General features: G+C 64.0%; 4 protein-coding genes across 4 annotated transcripts in view; 1 reads left to right on the top strand and 3 right to left on the bottom strand.

Moving 5' to 3' along the window:
- Positions 1-27,607, bottom strand: part of LOC116819215 (cdc42 effector protein 2-like) — a 280,118-nt gene that overhangs the window by 231,495 nt on the left and 21,016 nt on the right. The gene's annotated exons all lie outside the window — the stretch shown is intronic.
- On the top strand, positions 869-6,039 carry YIF1B (Yip1 interacting factor homolog B, membrane trafficking protein). Its single transcript, XM_032770763.2, has 8 exons — positions 869-993; positions 1,351-1,565; positions 1,759-1,863; positions 2,591-2,669; positions 3,225-3,282; positions 3,918-4,073; positions 4,473-4,566; positions 4,929-6,039. The coding sequence occupies exons 1-8, from the start codon at positions 954-956 to the stop codon at positions 5,082-5,084; spliced, it is 903 nt and encodes a 300-aa protein (XP_032626654.1). The 5' UTR covers positions 869-953; the 3' UTR covers positions 5,085-6,039.
- Positions 6,405-8,669, bottom strand: C11H19orf33 (chromosome 11 C19orf33 homolog). The gene is made up of 4 exons (XM_032770764.2): positions 8,476-8,669; positions 8,192-8,250; positions 7,857-7,925; positions 6,405-6,669 (listed from the first exon to the last, which is right to left on the bottom strand). The coding sequence occupies exons 1-4, from the start codon at positions 8,495-8,497 to the stop codon at positions 6,568-6,570; spliced, it is 252 nt and encodes an 83-aa protein (XP_032626655.1). The 5' UTR covers positions 8,498-8,669; the 3' UTR covers positions 6,405-6,567.
- SPINT2 (serine peptidase inhibitor, Kunitz type 2) lies at positions 13,089-26,230 on the bottom strand. Its single transcript, XM_075070706.1, has 7 exons — positions 26,204-26,230; positions 20,727-20,838; positions 17,614-17,784; positions 17,113-17,172; positions 15,169-15,339; positions 14,918-14,959; positions 13,089-14,600 (listed from the first exon to the last, which is right to left on the bottom strand). Exons 1-7 carry the CDS (start codon positions 26,228-26,230, stop codon positions 14,434-14,436), a joined length of 750 nt encoding a protein of 249 aa, XP_074926807.1. The 3' UTR covers positions 13,089-14,433.

Genomic DNA, 27,607 nt, shown 5'->3' with positions numbered 1-27,607 from the left:
GCCTTGCTGCACTGTATGGTGTGAGCCCGGCCTGGGGAGGCGGCAGTCGTGAGCCAGGCCTGCGGAGGCGGCAGTCCCAGCATGCCTTGCTGCACTGTATGGCATGAGCCAGGCCTGCGGAGGCGGCAGTCCCAGCATGCCTTGCTGCGGGGGGCCGGCTGCACGCTCAGGGTGCCCTGTCTTGCAAACTCTAGGGCTGGCTGGGCCCAGCAGGGGCTGCGGGCTCTGGGGCAGGGTGCCCAGCCACACAGGCGGCCTTAGGCCCCAGGCCCTGGTTCCCACCATGTCTGGCCCCTGCCCAGGCTGGGAGGGAGACTCCATCCATGTGGGGTCCCAGCTCCAGGCCCTGGCGGGAGGGGTGCACCTGGGCTACAGCACTGGGCAAAGCCTGAGTTAGAATCACAGATTATCAGGGTTGGAAGGGACCTAAGAAGATCTAGTCCAACCCCCTGCTCAGAGCAGGACTAGCCCCAAATGGCCCCTCAGGGATTGAACTCGCAGCCCCGGGTTTAGCAGGCCCGTGCTCAACCCTCTCAGCTATCCCCTCCCCGCAAGAGTAACCGGCCGCCATCTTGGAAAGGGGCAGCGAATGGGACTTGCAGCCACGTGACTGCCCCGCAGTCGCCATCTTGGGCAGGGGACACTTCTGGTGACGCGACCATACATGGAACGCGGCGTCTTGGCAACCTGACGTTCCGGCGCATTGTCAAACGCACGCGCTACGACACCGCGCGAGGCAACGGGCCCCCGGCTGTGGTCCAATGAGCGCGGCGGCGGGCCGGCACGTGACGCCTCTCCCCGACCCGTGATTGGCAGGGCAGCGTCGACGAGCGCTGATTGGCAGCGGTGGCCGACAGTGCCGTTTTCCGATTGGTCGGTTGGCCCTAAGTGGGCGGGACTTCGATTAAAGCGGCAGCGAGGCGGGGGTGACAGATCCCCAGGAGCGGAGCAAGATGAACCCGGAGGGCGGCCCTGGGGGGGGGCTCCGGCAGCGTCAGTGCGGGGGGGCTGGGGGGTCCGGGGGGGGGGGGGGGGCTGGGGGGTCCGGGGGGGGGGGGGGGGCTGGGGGGTCCGGAGCCCGGCGGGCGGAGGCGGGTCGGGGGGGCCGAGGCAGTTCCCTGCCTTGGCCTCTGGTGGTTGCTGCCTCCGAGCCCGTGGGGGGGGCGCTTGGGGTGTCTCGCCCCGTCCCCGGGGCTGTCTCGGGGACCCCCCTGGGCGGTGGCGCTGGAGCCCCCCCCGCGGCTGAAGGGGCTGCGCAGAGCCAGCGTCTCCGGCCTCTAATCTGCTCGCTTGGGGGTGCCCCCCTGAGCCAACCCCCCCCCCAATTCACCTGCTCTCTCTTTCCTGCAGCCTCCAAGCGCCGGCTGCCGGCGGCCACCTCCGGCATGGCCAGTCCTCACCAGCTCTTCGATGACACCAGCTCCAGCGCCAGCGGCCTGGGGAGGGGCTACGCTGCCCAGCAGCCCCCCGCTGCGGGCTCCTTCCTGGCCGAGCCTGTGTCCAGCTTCGCCATGGCCTATGGCACCACCCTGGCCAGCCAGGGCAAGGAGATCGTCGACAGGAATGTGAGTGTGGGGCGGGGAGAGACGTCCCCACCCCACAGCGCGGCCTCCACTTCGTCCTGCTGCTGCGATAGAAGAGCAGGGGCTGCTTCTCCCTGACCCTGGCCCTCTCCTTGTGATGCCCCTGCTCTGCCCTTGGTGCTGGACCCCGCAGCCGCCCCACCCCGTGCCCTGAACTGCTTTTCTCTCCTTGCAGATTGACCGCTTCATCCCCGTGACCAAGCTGAAATATTACTTTGCTGTGGACACTGTCTATGTGGGCAAGAAGCTGGGGCTGCTTCTCTTCCCGTTCATGCACCAGGTGAGCCCAGAAAGGCTGAACCTGGCTAGGTAACTGGAGCCACGGCCTTGTTCGTCAGCAGGTTGGGTGATGGGTGTTGCAAAGGGCTCTTTGGCCTGAAAACTTTAAATGGAGGATTTAAGAGTCCAGGATGCCACCTCCACCATCCACCACCAAAATCAGCTGGCTCCTAAGTCTGAGTGGTGCCCCAAAGGGACTCCTGCAATCACATACCTCCTGCGCATACAGGATCGTGTGTGTCGCCCCATCCAGAGCCAGTCTGACTCCACAGGGCCATTCTGCAGCCCCTTACAACCACTCTGCTGTAGAGTTACACCCATGAGAAGGGGGCGCTGGCGGCATGGCCGTGCTGCCGGCAGGGCTCAGGGCGATGCAGCACCCCAGACCCGCATTTTCCACTATATGTGTCTGATAAGTGGGTATTCGCCCACGAAAGCTCGTGCTCCAATACGTCTGTTAGTCTGTAAGGTGCCACGGGACTCTTTGCTGGTTTTACACTGTGTAAGTGACTCTCCAGTGCAGGGCGATTGGCCCCAGGGCGCTGGCTCCTGGTTGCTGAGCACTGCACCGAGGGATGCTCGCTGGGTGCCCTGGCTGGCTCGTTCCATGAAGCTGGTTCGGGAGGATGGGCACCATGCAGAGATTGCCCTTCCTTGCCAGCTCACTCCTCCTGGCTCTGCAGCAGCTGGGTGTCTGGGGTTCCCCTCACAGGAGTGTCTCTTGGCAGGACTGGCAAGTGCGATACCAGCAAGATACGCCCGTAGCACCCCGGTTTGACATCAACGCACCTGATCTCTACATCCCAGGTACCTCGCTGGGCAGCAGAGCGTGGTCTGACTTGACCCCATGCAGAGGGTGGGTCTCGTCCTTCCGGACGGACTTGTAGGCTGAGTCCCGCAGACCCTAGCCATGCAAATTGCAGCATTGGGTGTTATGGCCTGATTTCGGGGGTGTTTGCATGGGGGGTTGAAAGTTGCACAAGTCACCATGGATATAAATAAACCGATCACAAACCGCGCAGGCACAGGGATTGGTTTCCTCCCTGAAACCTTCCCTGGTTTCTGAGGCCTTGTCTACGGGAGGAAGCTGAGTGGCCTGGCCATGGTAGAGGAATTATTCTGCTGCCACTAGGCTGCTTTCTCCTTGTGGGGCTCTCTGCGGGAATAAAGGAAGCAGAATTACTCCCTCCCCCATCTTGGTGTTTCCTGTGGGCATTGGCAGCCCTCTCGGCCTTGCTAGTAGCCCAGGTTGGCATCTCGCATGTGCCCTTTCAGGGAGATCTATGCGTTCCCTATCCCGTGGGCTGGGCCAGGCCGGAGCAGTGAGTCTGAGACTTACCAGCTTGTGTCTTTCCTTCGCAGTCATGGCTTTCATCACCTACGTCCTGGTGGCTGGCTTAGCGCTGGGGACCCAGAACAGGTGAGGACGTTGCTCCCCAGGTACAGCAGCAGCCTTGGGTCTGTGCTCTCCCGAAGACTCGGATCTGCCCCGTCTGCAGGTGGTTCTCGGCGAGCTCTGGGGCGCAGCAGCCTTGTGCTGGGGGTGGGTTTGTGTCAGTCACAAAGAAGCTTCTTCCCCACACTCTGTACCTGCTGTGGCTGGGACACGGCTGAGCTTGGGGCTGAGGCACCAAAGGTCAGGCTGATCCATGTGACTGAAAGCTTCACCAGGGTAAAACTGGCACCTGCCAAGCGCCAGCATCCTTTTCAGGAATGCCCTCCAGGTGGGGGGACTGCAGCCTGAACCAGGCCACCTTCTCAAGAGTCTCAGCTGGGAACACCATGCTCCTGTTCCTGGAGGAGACAGTTCTGTGGTCGCCTGTAGCCAGCAGTACAGGCGCTTTCTGTGTCCCTCTGTGCCCAGAGGGAGGGCGTGGGATCAGCCTGACCCTGCTGCTGGCGCCCGGCACTCCCCTGGGAAGGGTGGTAGGTTCTGCTGCCAGCAGATGGCAAAGGAGGCTGCCAGGAACTTGCCTGTCTGCAGGCTGATGCCCTTTGACCCTCCCCCATCCCAGCTGGCACCCTTTGACCCTCCTGACCTCTGTGTGAATGCAGGTTTTCTCCCGACATCCTGGGCTTGCAGGCCAGCTCGGCCCTGGCCTGGCTGATTGTGGAGGTGCTGGCCATCCTGCTGAGCCTCTACCTGGTGACCGTGAACACGGACCTCACCACCATCGACCTTGTCGCCTTCTCGGGGTACAAATACGTCGGGTGAGTGCTGGCCACTCCCCGGCCTGGAGCTGCAACCACCACACTTGAATGGGGGGAGGAGGCCAGTCCTGTGCCCGCTGGGAGAGCATGTCCCAGTTTCTGAGTGGCAGAGAGGCTGGAATCTTCTGGGAGACTCGGCTGGAGCAGCGCTCTGGAGCCGACAGATGTGCTGTGTGCCAAGTTAACAGGGGCGCGACTTGGGTGTGGGTCCAGAGCCCTGTCAAATGAGATTGGTGCCTGGGGATGCGTTTGGGAACATATCCCTGCCCCCATCCTGTGAGTGACGCTGCCACAGTGGGGTGCTGCCTGAGGGCCCTGGCATGGCAGAGGGTGCTGGGGGCATGGCAGGGCTCGGGGTGGCACCCCAGACCCGCTCACTTGATGCCTCTCCTGCGGTAGGATGATTGTCGGCATCGTGTCCGGCCTGCTCTTCGGCAAGACCGGCTACTACCTGCTGCTAAGCTGGTGCTGCCTGTCCATCTTCGTCTTCATGGTAAGGGCCAGTGGCAGTGTGGCAGGGCCTGGGCTGGCCGCGGCTCTGGGGCAGGCGGCCTGGATCAGTCATTGGGAGGGAGGGTGGGTGTCTAGCTCTGGGGATTGGCTTGTTCTGACCTCAGGGCTGCACTGTCTGGGGCCAGGCCCCATGGTACCAGCTTCTCCCCTGCACTTCCTGTCCGGCTGCAGGAGCCAAGGAGAGGGTCCCATGCCAGGCCCTTGTCCTGGAGACCAATGGGCTAGCAGTGCCTAGCACGTTGGGCTCAGACCGCTGGGTGGGAAAGAGGTGGCAGCATGTGGCTTGTGGCCCAGGGCTGCTCCCGCCAGGCCCCAGCCCAGCGCTCTCCCCTCTCCCCCCAGATCAGGACACTGCGGCTGAAGATCCTGTCAGAGGCGGCTGCGGAGGGTGTGCTGGTGCGGGGGGCCAAGAATCAGCTGCGCATGTACCTCACCATGGCCATCGCCGCACTGCAGCCGCTCTTCATGTACTGGCTGACCTTCCACCTGGTCCGGTGATGGGGCCTCCCTGCTGCACCCTCTCCAGCTGCCCAGACCCTGCCCCTCGCTCCCCAGGCCTAGCCGGGCGCCCTGCCTGGGCCTGTTCACAGCCAGGCCGACGGCGGGCGTCAAACAAGGCCATGTCCACTCCGGCTTGGGCTGCGGTGCCGTCCTTGTGTTAAGGCTAGCGGGGTGGGTGTGTGTGTGGGGGTCTGTGTGAGGGGCTCCTGGCCAGGATCTGGCGAGGGTCCCTCTCTGATGGGTTTAGCCCTTTGGTAAAGAGACACTGCAGGGTTTTGTTTAAGGGCCTCTGACCCCAACCAGGAGGGTGTCCCCTCCCCCTGTCATCGGGGGAGGCAGCTGGAGCTTGGCATGTCTCTGGGACCAGCGTGGGAGATCCCAGACTCTGCCCTGGCAGTGTCTGGGGGGCGGGGGTGTCCCTTACCCTGCAGTGTCTCCTCCAGCTGGGGCCGCGAAGAACCTGCCTGGAGCCCTGTACGCGCCAGCCCTGCCCCCTGCCCGCTTCTGCACAAAGCTGTTGTGCTAGTTTTGTGTGTGAAATGCCTGGCGCCGCCCCCATCTCCAGGCTGGGCGGTGCCAGCCCAGCGCTCAGGGGGGCTGCTCAGTGCATGGCCCACCGGCCATTTTGAACCACCCGCTGTTCTTTGGTTTCTGGTGGGGCAGTGGGGGCCAGTCTTGCCCTGAACGCTGCCTTCAGGTTGGTGCTACGTAGGGCCCCTGCCGCTGGCCTTCAGGGCTGGCTTCCTACTGCTCCCGCTAATGCCTGAGCAGGCCCCCTGCTCCCCCCCCCGTGCATGTTAATGCATGTGCACTGCTGCCTCGTGGTTTCTCAGTATTACTGTGCTGCTGCTGGGGGGCAGGCCTGCCTCGCCGGGGCCCACGGTGACTGTATGCGCCTGAGCCCCCCCCCGCCCCCAACGTGTGTATCCACAAGCCAATAAACAGCCGTGATGGTGGCTGTGTGTGCTGGCTTCCCTGGGGCCTTGCTCAGTGGAGGGGGGGGTGGGGGAGGGCACTCATGTAGCCAGCAGCAGGGACACCCCAGGGAGGCTCCCTGCCCCCAGGAGAGCAATCAGAGCATCCCCAAGGCCACCAGTGCCTGGGTGCTGTCCACACTGGAGCTGGCTGGGCATACAGCCGCTCCCCAGCTCCACACGCTTGGCACACGCCAGCTCTGCTGCGGCCGCCCCCCTCCCTGGGGCCACCTGCCAAGCTGCCGTTCCCCTCCCCGCCGGGCCCCTTCAGAACCTGTTCTGGGGCTCGGGCCACACCTGGAGGAAGCGCCAGCTCGTTAGCTTGGGCTAATCAGGGCAAGGGTGGGTCAGAGCTTGTTTATTTCAATGCAGGCTCCAAAGGGCAGGTCCCAAGATACCAGCCAACGGCTGTGGGTGCCAGGCTGAGCCACTGGGTCTGGTGTCGGGTCTCTGCCCAAATCCAGGGGTGGAGTCTGGGTGAGAGGTAGCCTGGCCTGGTGCTGGCATCAGGGGCTCTTCTTCTCCTTAGACTTCTCCTTCGGCTTCTTCTCCTTGTTCAGCTTCTTCTTCTTCTTCTTCTCCTTGTGCGCGTGGCCTGGGCCCTGGGGCTGGAAAAGAGTGTGTGGGGGCGGTTAGGGGGGCAGGGCCGTGGGGTAGGAGCACAGTGCCGGGGGGGGTTAGCGGGGCAGGGTCGGGGCTGCCCGAGAGCACGGCTCTGTCCCATGCCTGCCTTGGTTTCCCTGCTCCTGGGGACTGCTCAGACAGCGCGCAGCAGGGCCAGTCTGCTGAGGTGGGGCAGCAGCCGGCCCCACGGGTCTCTGATCTCTGCTGCCACGATCCATCTCTTCCCTGGTGGATGGGGCTCAGGCCCTGACCCTCCAGCAGCACGTTCGCCCGCTAGCGCCAACTGCCCTCTGCAGCCAATTCCCACCCCCCCGCCCGCCTGGATCCCATGGGTCCTGCCCTGCCTAGGCAGGGCCGGCTTTAGGAAGTGCAGGGCCCATTCAAACAGTTTTGACGGGATGACTATACATTAAAACACACATGGGGCTTGTACTCACGGGGCGGTGCTCCAAGTCTTCGGCGGCACTTTGGCGGCGGGTTCTTCACTCGCTCCAGGTCTTCGGTGGCACTGAAGGACCTGCCGTCGAAGTGCCGCTGAAGACCCAGAGCAAGCAAAGGACCCACCGCCGAAGTGTCGCCAAAGACCCGGAATGCCGCCAGGTGAGTAAAAAATAAAAAGGCGCCTCTAACCAGGGAAGAGATTCTCACTGGGTGTGGGGCCCTCTTAGGCGTGGGGCCCAATTGGGGGGAATTGGTGGAATTGGCCTAAAGCCGGCCCTGTGCCTAGGGGTTCTGGGTCCCGGGTCCCGTGGCTCCCACCCTGCCTGCAGCAGATTGGATTCGAGCCCTGGGCCCCAGGCTGGGCCAACGGGTGCAAATAGCCCTGCGGTTAGCAGTGTGGGGCAGCGGAGCCGCCAGGTGCCCTGGGACGGCCCTTGGCAGCCAGCCATGGCCCCCAGACCTGGGCAAACAGGATGGGGGGCTAGGAGCCAGGCTCCCGTGCAGGGGCTGCTGGCCATGTACCCTCCCTGGCTGCTGGTGGGGGGCTCTCGGCACCTGGGTGAGGAATAGACCCCCCCATTCCCCTGGCATGGGGCCTCTCCTTATCCCCATGGCATGGGGCTAGGAAGAGAACCCAGGAGTCCTGGTGCCCAGTCTCCACCCCTGCAATGGTGGCAGCAGGCCCTAGGGGAGGGCTGCTCAGAGGGGTCCTGGCCCCCACCCCCCCTACCTTGCCGTGGTGCTCCCCATCGCTCTCACTGGAGCTGCTGCTGGAGTCCGAGGAGGATCCGTGCCCGTCCTGAGAGAGAGAAGAAGCTCAGCCTTGTCCGGGACCCTCCCCCAGGTCCGGGGCCCCCAAGCATCGCAGCATGGGGGTCCCAGCACAGGGCAGCATATCACGGGGGGTGCCCAGAGCAGGTGCCCCCTCCCCCACCCAGCAAACCCCTGACACCCTCACTCCAGCGTGGAGAGGGGAGGAGAGGGGCGTGCCGGGGTCTAGTGTCTACCCGTTACCAGAGCTGGGGGCCAGGCCCCACCCCGCATCCTGCCCCAGCCCCTCCTCACCTTGTGCTTGGGGTGCCCCTCTTTCTTCCCCGCCTGTTTCTTGGGGTCCGACCCAAATGCTGTGGGGGCAGAGAGGAGCGTGTCAGGCCGCGCCCAGCCCGGCTGGGCTGCAGAACCCCCCCGCCCCGATGGAATAGGGGACACAGGGGGCGGGCGGGGCCCCCGTGCCAGGCTGCGGGTGTATCCCGCTCACCCCCCCCCCCACTGCAGCACCCGACCCCCAGCCTGGACCAGCGTGAGGATTCCCGGCCCCTGGGGTCTCTGCCGGGGGGGTCCCCGCTCACCCGCCACCCGGTTACAATCCATCCTGCTCCGCAGCCCGAGTCGCGGCGGGGCCGGGTCGGGAGGGGCTTTATGGGCAGCTCCAGGGCGGGACCGAGCGAACCTTGTGCCCGGCCCCTCCCCCCTCCCCGGCTCTGGGTGCAAACGCCTCGCCCCAGCCTGGGGCTCAGCCTGGCACGGATGGGCCGGGGGAGAGAACCCAGGCGTCCGGGCTTCCAGCTCCCTCCCCACCGAGCTGGGGAGAGAACCCAGGCGTCCGGGCCCCCAGCCCCCCCCAGACCAGCGGTTCTCACACAGGGGCCTCGGGGGGGCTCCCGGGCCTGGCACCCGGGGCGAAGCCGAAGTCTGAGCGATGCAGCTTTGCGGGGCCCGGTGCCGTGGGGCGGGGCAGTGGCCGGGGGGGGGCCCTGGCGGGGAGTTTTACAGCGGGGCTGGGGCTCTTTGAAAGCCGATTAGGCGGCGCTAGGACCCAGGGGAGGCTCCGCTCGGGGAGGCGGGGCCTGGTGATGCCCGGGCTCGAGGCCTCTGCTGCAGCTCCCGGGTGTTGCTCTGGGGCAGAGGGTGAGTGAGACCCGGGGCTGCAGGTCGGGAGTGAGGGGCACCAGGAGGGCTAGGCGGGTGGGGAGCCCAGGGCTGGGCTAGCAGGGGGCTGCAGGTCGGGAGTGAGGGGCACCAGCGGGGCTGTGGGGGGCAGGGGCTGCGGGTCACGAGTGAGGGGCACCGGCAGGGCTGCGGGGAACAGGGCTGGGTTAGCAGGGGGCTGCGGGTCAGGAGTGAGGGGCACCGGCAGGGCTAGGCGGGTGGGGAGCCCAGGGCTGGGCTAGCAGGGGCTGCAGGTCGGGAGTGAGGGGCACCGGCAGAGCTAGGGGTGGGGAGCCCAGGGCTGGGCTAGCAGGGGCTGCAGGTCGGGAGTGAGGGGCACCTGGGGACACTTGTGCGACGCCTTTGGCACGTGTGTGTTTGTGCCCAGGCGCGAGGGCAGTTGTGGGTGAGAGCACGAACCCCCTGGGGTGCAGCTCTCCCTGTCCCCGTCCTTGTCCCCAAGTGCCCAGCGCTACCACCAGCCCGGGCAGCGTTTCCTGCCCCTTGGCCCCAGTGCCCGAGGGTGTGGGGAGCGCCCATGGCCCGTATCGATCACCGCGCCCCGGGTGCAAAGGGGTCTGGAAGCCGCTTGCTGCCAATGACACCCCCCAGCCTTCTGCTCCAGCCGTTAATAGCTTCTGGGCAGCAAGCGCCAACTCTGAACTCCGGGGCAGAGGTGTCCCGCTGGAGCCTGGGACCCCAGCACCCGGTTAGCCCAGTGCCGCCCCCCCGGCTGCCAGCCGTGAAAGCTCCCAGGGCTGCACAGAACCGTCAGTCTCAGGTGGGCAGAGAGCAGAGCACACGCGTGTGCTGGGTGCCACGTGCAAGCAGGCCACATGCGAGCACACGACCTGCCATGTGAAAGCACATGCGTGCAGCGTTATCAAAGGGGCCCTAGTTCTGTCTCGCTCCCTGTGCGAAGCTGGGGGCTGCGTGCTGGGTCTCTAGCCCTTGCCTGGTGTGGGTTTGGCGCCCTGCCCCCAACCCAGGGGGTGGAACTACCTCTCCCAGCAGCTTCCCTCTTCCCCTGGCAGAATGGCGTGCGAGCTCTTCCTCCTCTCCTCCCTCTGGTTCCTCTTCCTCATCTTCTGGATGGAGACCATCAGCCTCTGGCTCTTCCTGTGCAACTTCTACCAGGACCGAGCCTTCTACCACTGGGGGGAGCGGTGAGTCCTGGGGGGTCCCCACCTGGACCAGGTGCCAGAGCAAGGTCCATGTGAGCCCCCCCCCAACCAGGCCAGTCGCCCATCACCTGCTCACACAGGCAGCCCATGGGCCTTGCACCTCCACCGGCTGCAGATCTCCCCCCACCCCCTGCCAGGCTTCCCAGGGCCCGGCTCAGTGGGACCCCAAGCTGGCACAAGAGGTTAATTCAGGGCAACATTGCCTGGGAGATGGTCAGAGCAGGGGGTTGGGAGCCAGGACTCCTGGGTTCTCTCCCTTGCTCTGGGAGGGGAGGGGAGGGGAGGGGGGTCTGGTGGTCAGAGCAGGGGGCTGGGAGCCAGGACTCTTGGGTTCTCTCCCAGCTCCTGCCCCAGTGCAGACCTACGAGGGGTCCGGGTGGTCCTGGGCCCAGCTGCCAGTGCCTCCCCAGGCTCTTTGCCCAGAGAGGGGCCAATTCCGCAGAGCGCCTGAGGCCGCTCACTCCTGCTGGCTGACTCCGGTGCAACACGGAGCTTGGCTGCTCCCCAGTGACTCAGCATCTGCCTTGGCCCACAGGCAGGGGCCCAGGCAGGGAGTGGAGAGGGGCCAGGGAGTGGAACTGCCCTAAGCAATGGGAGTGGCCTGAGGTGCAGGCAGGGAATCCACGGTGGGAGAGAACCCAGGAGTCCCGGCTCCCAGCACCCCCCTGCTCTAACCACCAGCCTGCACTCCCCTCCCAGAGCCAGGGATAGAACACAGGAGTCCTGGCTCCCAGCTTGCCCCAAGCTCAGACCCCTCTGGCCTGTTGCCCCCCCGTGGCAGCGGATAGCAGGGGGTGGCTGTGGCTCTCCCTGGGCTCAGCGGGGCTGGATCCAGTGCCTTGGAAGCAGCCTGCTCCTGTGACCAAGCCCCCTGGCCAGCGAGGCAGGGTCAGGCCTGGCCCCAGGCACGCTGGGTTCAGGAACCATCTCTGCTGCCACCTCCCCCTGTGTGAAGCAGGGCGCTGCCCCCAGAGAAGCCAGGAGGAAAGTACAGGGTGGTGGGGCCCAGAGGCCAGGGGGATGGGCCCTGGCTAACAGACTGTTCCCGCCCGCAGGGGGTTGGTCTCTGACCCAGGCCATGTGCTCTACATCTTCGTCAGGTGAGAACTTGCTGGTTCCAGGCCGCGCCTGGCAGCCCAGGTACAGAACCGGCACCGAGCCTTTGCTCTGTGAACTCTTGGGATCCCTGGGGGCCCACGTACAGGCCTGAGCCAGCGGGCACAGCAGGGGCCCCAGCCCCGGCCCAGCCCTCGTTAGTGGGACCCCCAGCTGGGCCCATTCCCCCTGCTTGGCAGAGATGATCCTCGTTGGGCCTTGTGCCAAGTGCTAAGCCAAGGCCACAGGCAGAGCTGGGTGCTTCTGGGGGGAGGCCTGGGGCTGTGTCCAGGGCTGCACAGCCGGGGGGGTGGGCACATATTGCCCACGGGCTGGCTAACAGCAGCAGGGCTAGGCCTCGGGCAGCGCGGCTGCAGGCTGGGCTCCGGGAGCGCAAGGGCCGAACGTCTCTGATCCAGGCTTTGTCTCCTAGCAGCGCTGGGCCTGGCCGGCCGCCAACCTGCTCCCAGCACAGCGGCTGGGGAAGACGAGCACACAGCTGGTCCCCGGCTGGCTGGAGGACGTGAGTTCAGAGGTGGGGATCCCAGGGTAGGAGGCACCTGCTGCCGCCCCCACCAGGCTCAGAACTCAGTCAGGCACCGTGTTGAACCCTGGCCGGTGAGGGACCCGTCTGTGCAGCTGGCAGAGCAAACGGAGCCAGGGCATCAGGGGCTAGGACTTGCGGCCAGCTGCTGGAGCATGGGAGGGGCACGTGGCCCGTCCCCACCCCACATTCGGAGGGACGGAGGCAGCACTGGTGCTGCAGGCCATGCAGGCCTCCAGTGATTCCACCCCCTGGCCCGGGGAAAATGTGGAGCTAGCTGCCGGGGGAGGCACAAAGCCGTTAACCAGCCCCTCTGTGGGGGTGCAGGCCACTGTGCTGGGTCCACACTGTTAGAGCAGCCTTGGGGCTGCTCTCAGTTCTGCTCTAGCTGAGGAGGGGACATGGCCTTGCAGTGCAGCCTGGACACCTCCATGAGCCTGGGGCTCCTGTGTAAATAAACAGCTTCAGCAGCAGCCTGTTTCCATTTTATACTAACTCCTCCCCCTGCCGTGGGGCAGCTCCAGCCCCTGCTCTGCCTTGGACGGACACTGGAGAGCCCCCCCCTCCACAGCCATGCAGCAGCCCCCGGCGTGCCAGGGACCTGCTCTGGGCTTTAGTGTGGCACAGCCTGGAGCCCTGCTGAGACAGACTGGAGAGGGCCACGGGCTGCGACCACAGGGCCCAGCTGCCCCAACCCCTGGTCTCTTCGAGCACCGCTCCAGGGGCCGCAAGATCTCTGGCTTCGGCCAGGGGCCCCTGCCCACAGCTGCAGCTAAAGGGGCCAGGTCTGGGGCTGGCTTAGCTCGGTGCCTGGCTCTGCTTGGCTTGGGCTGCGCGTGTCTCTTAGCAGCTGGCTCTGCCCTCCAGCCCAGCAGCTTGGGGGCCAGTAGCCTGCAGCCACATGGACAAGGTGGGCTGGCAGTGCTCACGGGGCCGATTTCCCAGCGCTGCATTTCGCTGCACCCAAATGGGGTGTCTCCCCCCCCCCCGCCCCCTTGCAACTCAGCCTGGGCAGGGAGACAACAGGCAAGACTTGGCCCCAGCGCTATGGGGTTGGGAGAGCTGCTCCCACCTTGGGGGGGCTGAGCTCTCCTGTGCACTCAGCATCTCCATTGAAGCACTACAGCATGTGTAGACCTGCCCTGAGCACCGCTCACAGGTGTTCGGGTATGGGCGGGCCCCGCCTGGAGGAGGTTCAGGAAAGGAACCATTTCCTTTTTTCCTTTATTCAAAGAAACCTCAGTGTAAAAAAACAAATTTAACAGCTAGCCCAGCCGAGTGCCTGACTCCGCCCCTCGCACTTGGGCGAGCTCCACATCCCCCCCCTCTAAAACAACCCTGCCAGCGACACCCATGATGTGGGGCTCAGACACTAGAGCCCCCAACAGCACTGGGAGCATGCCTAGGTGCTGGCTGGTGTCAGACACCGAGCAGAGGTGGAGCTGGAAAAGGAGGGAGTGAGCACCCCCCCCCCCCCCCCCCAACTCTGAGTTTCCTGGTGTGTTTCAATAAGGTTTATGCCATGGAAAGGCTTTGGAGTGGGGGCTGCAGAAATGCCCTGCTCCACCACGGACCAGGAGCACCACTCTGCAGGGGTAGTGATGCTGGGATCCCCGGCCTGGGCCGGGAGCACCGCTCTGCAGGGACGGGGCAGCTCAGACACTTGGTAGGAATGCAGGGAGGGGGAAATATACCCCCAAGGAAGCCAGGGCCCAGGCAGTGCCAGGCCCCTCCAGCGCAGGAGCTCCCTGTCCCCAGGGTGTTACGGGGCCAGGGTTTGGGTCACCCACCCTAGCCGCAGCCACGGTGCTGCAACTGCAATCCCCGGGTGCCAGGAAGTTACAGCCAGCATGGCACCATATCCATGCCACACTGGGGGGCAGGAGCCACTGCTACCCTCTAGGTGCCTTGGGGTCCCCCAGGCAGAGCAGATGGGGGTGGTTGGGGGCAGGGCAGACTGCTCACAGAATTCCAGACCTGCTGCCTGTGGGGCTAACAGCTCCCCCCTCCCCCCCTTCCTGATGCTGCCTACCGGGAACATCCTGCTACCAAGCCCCTGAGCAGCCCCACAGGGCAGGACCCCCAGCAGCCGCTCCGCGCTCTACGGAAGGGGGCCCCGCAGGCAGGCACAGGCAGCATGTGGCCGGCACTCCTGGGGATCTGGCTATTTAAATCTCCTCCCACCCCCCCGATTATAAAGGCTCGTTAAGCAGAGGAACAGCACCAGATGCCACCAAGCCTCAGCAAGGCCCTGCTGGCTGCAGCTGGGGTGGGCAGGTGTCTGAGATCTCAGGCAGCTGCCACTAGCAGGTTTCACACTAATTATTCTGGTAAAAAAAAAAAAACTTTAAAAAACTGGAAGCAAGCCCCTGAGAAAGAGGCCTGGGTGCAGCGAAGGCCCCGCCCGTGTGGCCGGGCCACAAACACAGCGGATGCTGGTGCAGGGAGTTTATGACCCAGGGATATTCCTACACAGCCGGCTCCAGTCACTCTCTGCTGTGCACACGGGCGAGGCCCAATGGAGCAGGGGCAGCCCACGGGCCAGCCGCCCGGCCTCACAGTGTGTAGGCGTTGCTCATCAGATACTCCTTGTCGTCCAGCGGGCTCCAGGGCACGCTCAGGGACAGCTCCTGGCTCCTCCTGCACAGCCAGACGAAGAAGACGACCACGGAGCCCAGCAGGACAGCAACAAGGATGGCCAGCAGCACGGCCAGGGCCACCACTGTGGGGAGAAGAGGGCCAGGTGAGCCGCAGGATTCGGAGCCTGGGGCGAGTCCCGAGCAGGCAGAGCCGGGAACATGCGGCAGCTTCTGAGCGCAGACTCCTACTCTGTGTTCATGGCCCCAGAGCCCACCTGGCACAGCCCGAGCGGAGCAGCAGGGGCCCCAAGGAGAGGGGAGATCCCAGCTGGAACCAGGGCACAGCTCTGCCCATGTCCCCACCCTCAAGCCTGGGGTGAGCCTAACCCGGCCACAGCCAGCTTGCTGGCCAAGGGGTCCCACCAGACCACGCGGCAGACAGGGCTCGAGTGCCACTTACCTCTGCTGGAGTGAACGCCCGGCTCGGGCTCCTCAGCACCGCCTGCAGGAGGGAAAAGCAAGTTGAGACGGGCTGCGCCCTAGATGGCCCCTTCCCTGCCTGGCCCCCCACCGTCCGCGGCCAGCCGAGGGCCTGGCCCAGTGCCCCACGCGAACAGCAACCCCCAGGGCCATGCCGGCCAACCCAGAGCTCCGCCAGCCAGCCCGCCCCCCCAAACCCTGCCTCATGGCGGGGAGCAGGTGTCTCCTCACCTGTGGCCCCGCTGCACTGGCGCAGACACAGCTCCTCCCGCAGGTAGTTGTTCTTGTTGCCCTTGCAGCCCCCATAGATGAACTGCTTGCAGGCCCCGGCGGCTGGGTCGTAGTACCAGCGGGGGAAGGCAGCGCGGCAGGGGCCAGTCAGGCGGGGCGCAGTACAGGACTCTGGGGGCGACAGGTCAGCACATCAACGCAGGGACTTGGCTTCCCACTCCCTGCCCCACAGCACCAGCTGGGCCTGGGGCGGCCTTACTAGGAGGTGCCCAGAGAGGCCAATTACTCAGCCTGCTTCCCCCCCGTGCAAGGAGCAACTCCCTGGTCAGTCGACTCAGCCTGGACAGAGGTCGCCCAGGGACTGTCCCGTGCCCCTAGCACGCAGCGTCTGGGCATTAGGAGGTGCAGGCCCAGGCCCTGGAGGCGAGCAGTGACCCGAGCACCTGGCCAGACACTCCGCCTCACTCCGTTTGCCTCCGCAGCCCCCATAGGTGAACTGGTGGCAGGTTTTCGTCTCCGCGTCGAACCACCAGCGCGGGAAGGAGGTGCGACAGGCCGGTGGCAGCTTTGGCCAGGCAGTATTCTGGGCACACGCAGGGCAAGAGAGCAGCGTTAAGCCGTTGCCTGGAGCGGGGGTGGGGGGGGGGCACGGTTACCCCCCGGAATGCAGGGGACCCCCAGCAACACATGCTGTCTGGGACAGCTGCCCCCAGCAGGACCTGGCTAAGTTCAGGTCTAGGTCAGCGGCTCCAGCCAGCGTCTGTCCTGGCACTGCAGAAGTGCAGCAGACAGATGGATGCAGCCCCTTGTCTCTGCTGCTGCCAACGCCCCTTGGATCTACCTGCGAGTCGCTGCTCAGCGTGGGGGCAGCCTGACCAGTTCCCTGGATACCCGGCATGTGGCCTCGCAGCCCTGTCCGCGGGGACTGGGCCCATGGGGTGGATGAGCCTCCCCAGAGCCGTGGAGAAACATTACCTTCATAGTTAAAGTGTTGTTGGCGGGTTGGACACGCCTGGCGGGCTCCTCTGTGACAGTGGGGGGGAAGGAGAACGGGCATGTCAAGGGGGGTCCAGCCCAGCCCTTTGCAGCAGCCGATCCAACACCCAGAGCTGCCGCAGAACCAGCTCCAGCTCCCTTTGAGCCCTGCAGCCCCCTTCATGGCCACCGCCCCCGTTCTGCAGACTCGCGGCCAGGGCCTAGGGAGTCTCAGGCCCTAGCCAATGCCCTAAGCACTGCCCACATGCCCCACCTCAGGAGAGGCACCGGGGCGGCTTTAACGCTCCCACTCTGCCCCAGAGCACTGGACCGGATGCTGTGGAGCTGCGCTGGCCACACGGGAGCAGCTCGGGGCCGATGGCTGCCGTTACCGATTGTTCTCCAGGAATACCTGGCTGCTTATTCAGACTCAGGTGGGGTCGGTCCTGCCCTGGGAGCAGCCCAGGCTGCGTCCCAGGGCACAAGGCAGCCCCCAGGGGAGGAGAGGTCAGTGACCCCAGCCTGAGCGTTCTCCCCACCTCGGGGGGCAGGAAAAGAGCCGGAGGGGGGCTGAGGGGCTCCAGATCTGACACACAGACCCGTGCTCTTGAGGGGATGGGAAGCCGGAAGCCAGGAGGAACAGCAGCTGACGGTCACTAGGAAGGGAGGGAGGGTCCGGCTGGCACCATCAGTGCCCAGTTGGCTAAGGGGAACGCCGGCTCTGAAGAGGCTGCGGGGCTCACCAGGGCTAGGCCGCAGTCAGCAGGGTGCTGAGCAATCCACCGTCAGATGTTCCGGGTTCACCAGCTGCTTATCTCCGCATGGGAAAGGCGCCCGGCCCCAGCAAGGAGCCACACGGCACATCAATGCTGGGAGCGCCCCGGGGTGGGGGAAGCAGGATTGGTCCCAAAAGATCACAGTAACACCCCCCCCTGCACTCCCAGGAAGGCAGTTCCCCCCCATGCTCACCATCTGCGCTCTGCACTACTCTCTGGCTGTCCTGCGGAATCTCATTCGAGTTCTCCCCATCTGAAAATAAAGGGGGTTGACGTCAGACCCGCACTGCGAGTGAAACATGCAAGCCAAGCGTTTCCCCCACACTAAAGGGGACAGCATCAGTGCCACTGGCTGTTGGCACTGCACCTGGAGATCTGTTGCCTCGCAGCCCGGCTCGGGGTTCCCTGCAGCCAGGTGCTCCCTGAGCCAGGACAGATTATTGTCCATTCCACAGACTCCAAGTCCCAGCCCAGCCCCATCGGGCCTCTGAGCGGTTCAGGGGTGAGAGACGTTTCTTCCCTAGTTCTGATCTGCTCCTGCTTGGTCCCTGTCTGGCAGCCGCGTGCCATGGCTGAGCAGCCGAAGGAAGAGGGCCAGACACCCCACAGCTCCCTAGACCTTCTGCCAAGCTACGCAGCAGCCAGTCCACACGGGGCCGCAGCCCAAAACAGTGGGACCCCCCTGCTCCCTCACCTGTGGCCACAGTGCATGTCACCCGGCACTCGTCCTCCACCAGGAAGTTGTTGAGATTGGCCCCACAGCCGCCATAGGTGAAACGCTGGCACGTCCGGCTCGTGGCATTGTACCACCAGCGCGGGAAGGAGGCCCGGCATCTGCCCACCACCTTGGGCAACAGGCAACGTTCTGGAGACCGAAGCAGAGACGTCTCATCAGCAACAAGCTCATGTTTCTAGGTGCTGCAGAAACTGAAGCCAGAGAGGCCCTGACCCCAGCACCCGGCAATCTCGGCACAGCACCAATGAGGCAATCTAGGCAGACAGCTGGTCAGTGTGGCAGCCCCGCCTCTCAGCACACCCGGGGTAATGAAGTGGCTTTGCCTATAGGGAGTTCCTCCCAGGCCTGAGGGGCCGGCCGGGAGAAAGCCCAAAGCGGCAGTTCAGCAAAGAGGACACTGCTCGGATGGGGCTTTCCCCTCAGCAGCCACTGCAGAGCCAGTGATGCTCAGAACTGCTCCCACCCCTGGGGTTTGGCAAACACTGGAGCAGTGGTTCTCAAGCTGTGGGTCAGGACCCGGTTTTAATGGGGTCGCCAGGGCAGGTGTTACACTTGCTGAGGCCCAGAGCCGAAGCCCTGGATGTCAGGGCTAAGGTTAGAGGCTGAACCCCTTGGCTCTGATCCCCTCGCCCAGGGCAATGAGGTTCCGCGCCCCCCACCCCGGCCAAGGCTGAGGCTTCGGTCACCCCTCCTGAGACCAGGTGGTAATTTTCATTGTCTGAAGGGGGTCGCGGTGCCAGGACATTTGAGAACCCTGGACTCAGGGCCAGTGCAACCATTTAGGAGGACTAGGCAGTTGCCTAGGGCGCCAAGATTTGGGGATGCCAAAAAGCAGCGCCCCCCCAATTTTTTTTTAAATGGTTGAGCAGCTGCTGCTGCAGTAACAGAGAGGGAGTTTGAGCTGCCGGCAGCAGCGGCAGCCCAGGGCCCCCCGGGTCAGGGCGCAGCCGCGGCAGCCCAGACGTTCAGGCTGCCTGCAGCGCGCTGACCCACGGGAATCCCTGGGCTGCCGGCAGAGGCTCAGAATCCCTCTCCCTCCCAGAGCAGGGCCTCCAGCCTCTGCCATTTTTCTCGTTGCTGGCGGGGGCACCGGCGGCTGGGCAGAGCTGCGCAGCTCTGCTTAGGGCACATGGCAGGAGCCCTGCGAGGGCAGCGCGACATCAGGGCTTCTGTAGGAAAGTGGGGGCTGCCCCCTGGCTCAGTCTCCACCTCAGCCCCAGCGTGGGGCACGGAGAAGAAAAGAGCCTCAGCGGTGGCCTGGTGGAGCGGAGGAAGAAAGAGGACCCCGGTGCTCATGGGTTGGGCAAGGTAAGCAAGTGCTTCCCCACAGGTCGGCCTCAGGTGCCTGTGCTCCTGCCCCCTTGGTCCTTGGCTGGTCCCTGCTCCTGCCCCCTTGTGCCTAGATGGCTGGAGAGAACAGCAGCCTGCAGAGCTGAGCTTTCCCAGTGCCCCCAGACACCCCCCTGACCCCATCCCCCCCACAGCCCTGACCCCCAGCTCCAAGCTCAGTCCCTCTGAGCTGGAAACCCCCTCACCCCATCCCCCCCCACAGGCCCTGACCCCCAGTCCGAGCCCAGTTCCCTTCTGAGCTGGAACCCCTCCGCACCACATCCCCTTCCACAGCCCTGGACCCCAGCTCGAGCCAGTTCCTCTGAGCGGAAACCCCATTGTTTGACCCATCTCCCACAGCTCTGACCCCCAGCTCGCGAGACGAAGTCCCTACTGAGCTGGAAGAACCCCCTGCATCCCCCACCGCTCACCCCAGCTCTGAAGCCAGTCCTCTGAGCTGGGACCCTTGACCCATCTCCGCCCCCGTTCCGACCCAAGTCCCTCTGAGCTGGACCCTGTTTGACCCCATGCCTCCCACAGCCCTGACCCCCAGCTGACGGCTAGTGTCCCTAACACAGTTATTGCTCTTCGCATCCTCTTGACTCTCCCAGTTTCTGTGGCCAGTGGTGAGCGAAGCTTCTCGAAGCTCAAGTTGATAAAAACATACATGCGAACATCAGTGTTGCAGCAAAGACTGTCTACCTTGTCACTAGAACATGACATTGCTCACAGCGTTGACTTGGAGGAACTTGTTTCTAAATCTGCTAAACTTAAAGTGCGGAAACAAATTCTAAATTATAACATGTTACTCTGTGACCGTGTATTGTGTATAATGTATGTGATTTGGGGGGGTGGGGGGAATGGAAGGTTCGCCCAGGGCGCAAAATATCCTTGCACTGGCCCTGCCTGTGCTAGAGCGAAGTGAGTGCCGCCCATCAGGGGCCAGCAAATCGTTAGCGACTGCCTGGGATGGCAGGCCAAGAACAGGGCCAGAGCTGCCGTGTTTCAGCCCACGTCGCTCTGCAGGGTGGAGTGCAGCTGCGGGTCCAGGGCCATGGTGTGCCAAGGACCCCAGCTCTCCAGGGCTGCCCCAGGCAGTGTGGCTGGCTCCAGGCTCCCTGTTGTTTTCAGAGCATTTCTTGCAAAGCAGTTTGTAAATTAAACACTCCAAGTGCTTCCTGGTTCCACACTCTGGTTTCAGCCTTTGGTTGGTAAACAGGGATTTAGCAAAGGCCTGGCAGGAGGCCGAGGGGAGAGCAGGAAACACTCAGTGAGGCTGTTCGGGGATTGCCCGCCCTCCCTCCTTTCTGTATTGTTTCTGAAAAGGCCGAGTTGAAACCAGGTCTTGTCCATTTCCCTCCCCTGGGGCTAGGACCAGATTAAGTCTGCACCCCAAGCCCCATCCCAAGCCGAAGAGCCAGCATGCAGCTGGAGGAGCGTTGCCTGGAAATCTCAACCCCCTCCCAAACTAGCAGCTGTGCTTTCCAGACAAGAAAAGCAGAAGGGCAGCCGCGGGGTCACACCACAGGGCTGGGGGCCAAGCAGCCCACAAGCCAGCTCCCCGCACATTCGCCTTGCTTGGGACAGAGCACAGGGGTGTCAGACCCCCAGCAATCCTGCCACAGCCAGGCCCCTCCCGCCTGGACAGAGCATTGCACTATCCCAGCTCCAGCCCCCGCGCCAGGGGCTGCACGCTCAGAGAGCGCAGGAACAGCCCTGAGCTACGCAGCTGCAAACCTGACCAGCTTTCTCCAGCAGAGCAGCAACCCCCAGGAGGCTCGAGGTCCTGGCCTGTTTACACCGCACTCCACCCCAAGGGGCAGGAAGGCTGCCAGCCTCTGCGTTCCCAGGTCCCTGGGGGGCCAGAAAAACCCCTCCCTTGGCTCTGGGTAAATCAGCCCTCACTTCCGCATGCTAAGTCTGCTCTTCTCCCCGCCCAGGCCCCACCTGCTCCCTAAAAAGGCCAGGCACCACACAGAGCAGTTTGTTTTAACCCTTTCTGGCTCGAGCACCATAAAGCAGCAAAGACTCAGGCCCAGCCCCCCTCCCCCACCTCAGGACTCCTTTACAAAGCAGGTAACAATGACACAAGTCTATGCCCAGCCCCTCGGCCAGTGTCCCTGGCCCCATGGGACTGGGAGGCGTTAGAACACAAAGGGATCAAAGCAGCTTCCCATGCCCGGCTACTCTGCCAGACAAGCCCAGCCTGTAATGCAGCTCCCAGGGCAGGCAGCCGTGGGGCCCGTGTGCCAGCCCTTCGGCTGGTTAATCAGGGAGCTCTGGGAAGTTCCACATTCAGGTTCAGAAGGCTCGAGCCTCCCATGGCACTTCTAGCACTGTGGTGCCAGGCAGGGCAGCTGGAGCCCCCCCCCCCCCCCCCCCCCAACACTGGAGCACCCGCTCCCGGCCAGAGCCTTCGGTGACATCACCCAGAACAGGCTGGACTGGCTCTGCCACCCACAGTTTCACTCTGGCTCACACCCCTGGGCTGCGGCTGTGCAGCAAGACACAATAACCATTATTTACACTGGGGTAGCGCCTCGGAGCCTCACTCCTAGTCCAGGGCCCCCCCGAACCCACAGGCACCCCCTGCCCCAAAACAGTCCCCTCGCAGCGGCCTGACCCAAGCCAGTGGCCTCAATGGCTTGCTGGGTTAAGCTTGGCACGCTCAGCCCCCTCCCTGTCCCGCTGCAGCTCAGTGGGAGCCAGGACACATGGGAGAGCCACAGATCCCTGCTCTCCTTGGCCCCGATCTCAGCAAGGGAGCCGTGGTGACACTCTGTGCTCCTTGGTGGCGCTAATCGCAGGATCAGGACCTTCGAATGAAGCTGCCAAGGGCTGGGGTTTGTTCGGAAATGCCCAGGAGGCTTTTCAATGCACCAGAGCTCACTAGGCCCACTGCAGGCAGGCAGGACCTGACCCCCACTGCCAGCAGCCCCGAGTTCCTCCCCTTCCCTTGGAACAGAGGGAGGCCTTGAGAGAGGAGCTATGATTCACTGGGGGAGGGGCGGGGGCGAGACAGACTGAACCTGTTTGCTCTGGATCTCGTTCGCTGAGGTTTTTGTTCTATAATCCCAGACACGTAGGACCTGAGAGCGAAAGTTCTGAGCCACAATCAGACTGTGACCTCATTGGGTCAGGAACTGTTGCCTGTGACCCACTCCTGTGGGCAGCGGCCTGGGGGCGATTGCAAAGAATAACTCTGTTCCCACCGGAGGCCACCCCAGCGCGCCTGGCCAAGTTTAAACACAAGCTGCTTCCTCCCTGCCAATAGAGGCGGGTATTTGCGTGAGTATTTACCTGCTGGAGTTCCCATGTCTCCACTATACCCCTCCCTGCCCCCGGACCGGGCAGCAATAGAGACATCCCAGCCAGCCGGTAGTTACCACCTTGCTGTGACCCCGGTCGGGCACACGCCCTCCCCAGACAGGCCTTTGTGGTTTGAGAGCAGCAGTTCAGCAGGGCAGGTTCACATCCGCCTCATGAGTCACGGCAGGCTCATTCCCGCGCCTGGCACAGGCACCGCTGACGAGCCAGGAGAGAGGGGTGGTCACACACCAAGCTCCAGAGACTCATGGAGCTGCCAGCCCCTGGGCACCATTTCCTCGGGCAGGTGTTTAACCCACTGCAGAGCAGGCATAAAGCAGCCGTGTCAGAACGGCAGAATTTCGACAGCACAAGGAGACTCAGACCCCCTGAGTTTCTCTGCCTCAAGGCCAGAGATGAAGCCGCCCTGGCCTGGAGAAACATGGGAAATAACCCCTGAGCCATGGCCAGGAGGAGACCCTGCGCGGGGCACAGAACAGCTATGGCACTAGCAGCACTTGGGAAGGGTTTGGAGATGCAGCCGCTGCAGGAGAGTCTCCTGCTCTGTGTTCGCACAGCCCATCGCACGCCCGGCCCCGTTTGCACAGCTGTTTGCACACCTGGCCCCATTCGCACACACAGCCCCGTTCGTACAGCCCCTCACACACACAGCCCCATTCGTACAGCCGGCCCCGTTTGGAAAGCCTCTCACACACCCGGCCCTTAGATGGTCCCCCATAATAGATTAGATTAACAAAGTTTTAAACAGCCCTTTGAGTGCAGGAGGGTGACCGGCTCCCACCCCACATGTGTGAATTCAGCATCCCACAGACTCCACGTGTCCAGTAACAATCAAAGATACCCCTTGTGATGCTCTCGCACTTCGGCCTCATGAGAACCCCACTGAAATGCTTCAGACGCCCCTGAATCGACAGGTCCCAAGCCTCCGGACCACATGGCCTCAGTGCAGGGCAAGTCCCTTCATCTTTGCCATCCCCCAGTTTTAGCTCTGGGTAGCCATCGCGCTCCCGGGACCCCCGTGTCTCTGCACATTACACCCTCCAAACAGACTTCTCTACAGGGGGAAACTGATGCCACTTGTATCGATTTAAAAGCCAAGTCAGTTAAACAGTGCAAACCTGTGTGGGTACTCGGGTTTCCTCTAGCTGGCGGGAACAGGCTTAGGTTAAGCAGCAACAAGCTGTTCTTCAACCCAAATCAGAGCAGCCACCCTGAGGGTTGTACCGGTTTTTAAATTCACCACTTGGGTTACACTGGTGCAGGGTGAGCTCACCCACAGCAAGTATCCTTGAGAGGCCAGGCCCTCAGAGCAGCCTGCGCTCACCAGGAAGTTGTTTTGTTGACAAGGTGGATGTGGGGTGGGGAGAGGAAGCTGCAGAAAGCTCCCTGCTCCGAGGCCAGTGACCTTCAACCGGCTCAGACTCAGAGCAGGAGGGTGGTGGAGCCATCTTTACACCACGTTACACAAGGGAAATAGCAGTGACTGTGGCACCCTCTTCTCCTGTTAGCCACGGTTCTGCCCCAGGGTCTGCACTGCTCAGTTCCCCTGCAGCCTGGGCCTTGGCTCCCCCCACGGAGAGCTGCCAGGGGCTGCCCTTAGCCAGATGCGATGGTCCAGGTTACTTGATCCTGGCTGCGAGAGCTGTGCCATCATCCCTCTCTCTCCAGCCCCTGTAACAACTAGACTTTGCAGCAAGTTCTGGTGTGTGTGTGAGTAGTGGGGCACGGTCACCAAGGGAGCTCTGTGCCCAGGACACGGTTCCTGACAACTGTAAGCCACTGGCACTCAACCTTTCCAGACTCCTGTCCCCCTTTCAGGGGTCTGATTTGTCTTGCGTACCCCAAGTTTCACTGCACTTAACTACTTGCTTACAAAATCAGGCCTAAAAATACAGAAGTGTCACCGCACAGTAGCACTGGCTCTCTCACTTTTACCATACAACCATACAATAAATCGATGGACTATGAATATGGCACTGGCATGTCATGGATAGAACACAGAGCAGCATAAACAAGTCAGTGTGTGACAGAGCTCACTGCGGCTTTGTAAAACCAGGCCACAGGTAAGCGCTCCCCTGGCTGAGCACCGCTGTAACTCGTGCTAGCTACAGGGGAGGGCAGGCGCTCTCCTACTGAAACCTGATTCTATCCACCCCAGGGATGAGCGTGCCCATTTCTAGAGCCCCTGCCCCAGGAACGGGCAGCCCAGAGATACGGTGGGTGAGGCCATATCTGTTACCAGCTTGGCTCTGTCACCAACAGCAGCTGGTGCAATAACATGACCTCACCCACTGTCTCTCCAATATCCCAGGACCCACAGGCTACACCACCACTGCATAACACAGTGGATACTCGGCCTAGTGCTGCAAGCACAGGGCGTGGGGGTCAGGACTCCTGGGTTTAGGTCCCACCTTAGGGACAGGGGACCAGCTCTTTGGGGCAGGTGGCACCTTTTTGTTGTTTGTACAGCCCCTAGCACAGTGGGATCCCAGCCCACAGGTGGGGCAGCAAAGGAAAGAGCTTTGAGACCCTCTGCCAGAGAACACAGTGTAAAAGCTGGGGCAAACCATTAAACCTCAGTGAGGTGCAGCCACTTCTGGGGTGGGAGGCCAGCAGGCAGAGACACTAGAGCAAACACCCTGCCAGTGCCCTGGGACTTGGCGCCTGTTAGGAGACACACTCCCGCACCCGCCATCGAGTCACACCCCTACCTGACTGCACAGCAACAGGGAACATCCACCACCTGCCAGGAGGTTTTTCCAGGAAGCCTCACTAAGCCGGGGTGGGTTGGGCTGGCTAGTGTGTAAACCCCCCACCCGGTCTCAAGACTGGCTCCCTTTTGCTGGAGACCCCAGGCAGCCCCCACCCTCGGGGGGAAGGGAGGTCCCTGGCAAAGAGCCTGGCCCTGACATACACTGAACAGGTGTTAAAGACCCAGCAGCAGAGCGAGGGACTGGGGGAGGAGCAGCGATCCACACCCCTGGATATCGAGCCCCTGCCCCAGGGCTTAGGATCCTGCAGGCTGCCAGGGCAGCAACTGGGGTCACTCGCCACCCCCCCATCACAGACCCACTCTGCACCCCACAGACATGGGGAATCAGTGAGCGATGCCTCTTTCAGCCTACACTCCTAGCCCCCCCCTCCAGCGCTCACCCCCACATCCTCCCCACGGCCCCCAGCATTTCTAACACCCCCCCACAAGGTTTGCCAGGTCCCCCCAGCGCAGCCCCCACGTCCCTTCTCACACTGCCCGCATCCCAACCCCCGTGCACAGCTGTTCTCCCAGCTCCACCTTCTTCGCTCAGGCCCCCAGTTCTTCCCCCCACACCCCAACTGTTCGCGGCCAGGCCCCCCCCAATCTTCTCCCAGGCCCCAGCTCTACCCCCCCACCCCAACTGTCGGCCAGGCCCCACTCTTTTCCCCACTGTCGCGGCCAGCCCCAGCTCTACCCCCCCCACCCCAACTGTCCGGCCACGCCCCAGCCTCTACCCCACCCCAACTGTCCGGCCAGGCCCCAGCTCTACCCCCGCCCCCCACCACTGTCCGGCCGGCCCCCAGCTCTACCCCCGCCCCTCCACCCGTCCGGCCAGTCCCCAGCTCTAACCCCCCCCCGCACCCTCCCCACACTGCGGCCCAGTGCCACCCAGCTCCTACCCCCCCACCCCAACTGTCGCGCCAGGCCCCCAGCTCTACACCCCCCCACCCCAACTTGGCGGCCAGGCCCCAGCTCTACCCCCCCCCAACTGTCGGCAGGCCCAGCTCTACCCCCCCCCACCCCCACTGTCCGGCCAGGCCCCCAGCTCTACCCCCCCCCCCCCACTCGTCCGCCGCCCACACCAGCCCACCCACTGTTCCGGCCAGGCCCCCAGCTCTACCCCCCCCCCCCACCCACCTGCGCCAGGCCCTCAACAATTCTCATCCCCGCCCCGCGGCTTACCCTGCAAGCAGCGGCGGCCCAGGCGCGGGGCCCCCCCGGGCTCCCCCGACCCCTCGCGGCCCCGGGCCGGCGCTGAACGCGGCGAGCAGCAGCCACACCGCGCGCCCCATCCCCGCGAGCTGCTCCTGGCGACTGAGCGTGGCGCGGCCCAGCCGTCGCGTCACACCAGGTGAGCCCCGCCACCTGCGCAGCGCGACCAATCCGCGCCGCCCGCCGCGGCGCTCACGCAGGTGAGCTCCCGCCCCCCAGCGAATACCCAATCCCGCAGCGCCCCTCACCTGGGACTCGCCCACTGCAGGAAGGCCACGCCCTCTCGTTTGCATACGGGGGCGGGCGCCCTTCTGCCCTTCGGGCCGGTTTGAGTGGGGTCCGGTCTAGGCGGGGGGGCGGGGCGGGGCGGGGCGGGGGGCAGTGGGATGAGGCCCCAGTTGTGCCCACCCCCCCCAACCAGCGGGGTCTGGGACCCCCGTTCTGCAACCACCCGAACTCCAGCCCCTCCACAGACGTCCTGAGGGGAAATGGGTCTATGCCCCCTCATGCTGGGGGCTAAAGGGGACCCCCACATTCGCAACACCCCCAACTCCAGCCCCCACAAAGCAACGTCCTGAGAGGAAATGGGTCTATGCCCCCCGTGTTGGGGGTACAGGGGACCCTCCCCTGTTCTGCAACCACTCCCGAAACCTCAGCCCTCCCCAAAGCACCTCGGGGGTCTGAGACCTGCCCTCCAGTTCGTAACACCCTCCTGAACTCCAGCCTACCCCAAGCACTGCCGCCTGGCACCACAGCACGGTGCCAAGGATGCAGGGCTGGGGAGACTCCCGGGACCAGGCTCCAGCAGTTTGGTGCAGGGGTGAGGCGGAGCGGTAGGGCGTGGGGGCGAGGAAGATAAGCAGGGCTGGGCTGCGGGGGCGGGGTGAGGAAGCGAGGGAAGGACGAGCAGGCTGCAAGGTGAGGGAGGACAGCAGGCCTGTGGGGGCGAGGGAGGACGGCAAGAACTGCGGGGGGGGGTGAAGGAGAGAGGCAGGCTGCGGGGTGTGAAGGCAGAGACGGGCAAGAGCTTCTGCGGGGGGCTGTGAGGAGGGACGGGCAGGCTGCGGGGGGTGAGGAGGGAACGGGCAGGCGCTGCGGGGAGGTGAGGGAGGAATGGACAGGCCTGCGGGGAGGGCGAGGGGGACCGCAGGGCTCGGGGGGCTCGTAGGGAGGAAGGCAGGGCTTGCGGGTGAGGGAGGATGGGCAGTGCCTGGGGGTGCAGGGGACGGGCAGGGGTGCGGGGGGGTGAGGGAGGACGGGCAGGGCTGCAGGGCGAGGGAGGACGTGGCAGGGGTGCGGGATGAGGGAGGACGGGCAGGCCTGCGGGGG

Source organism: Chelonoidis abingdonii, chromosome 11 (genome assembly GCF_003597395.2).
Source record: "Chelonoidis abingdonii isolate Lonesome George chromosome 11, CheloAbing_2.0, whole genome shotgun sequence".
NCBI lineage: Eukaryota > Metazoa > Chordata > Testudines > Testudinidae > Chelonoidis > Chelonoidis abingdonii.
Note: the sequence above shows the minus strand (reverse complement) of the source record. Positions and strands in the feature narration are given on the sequence as shown.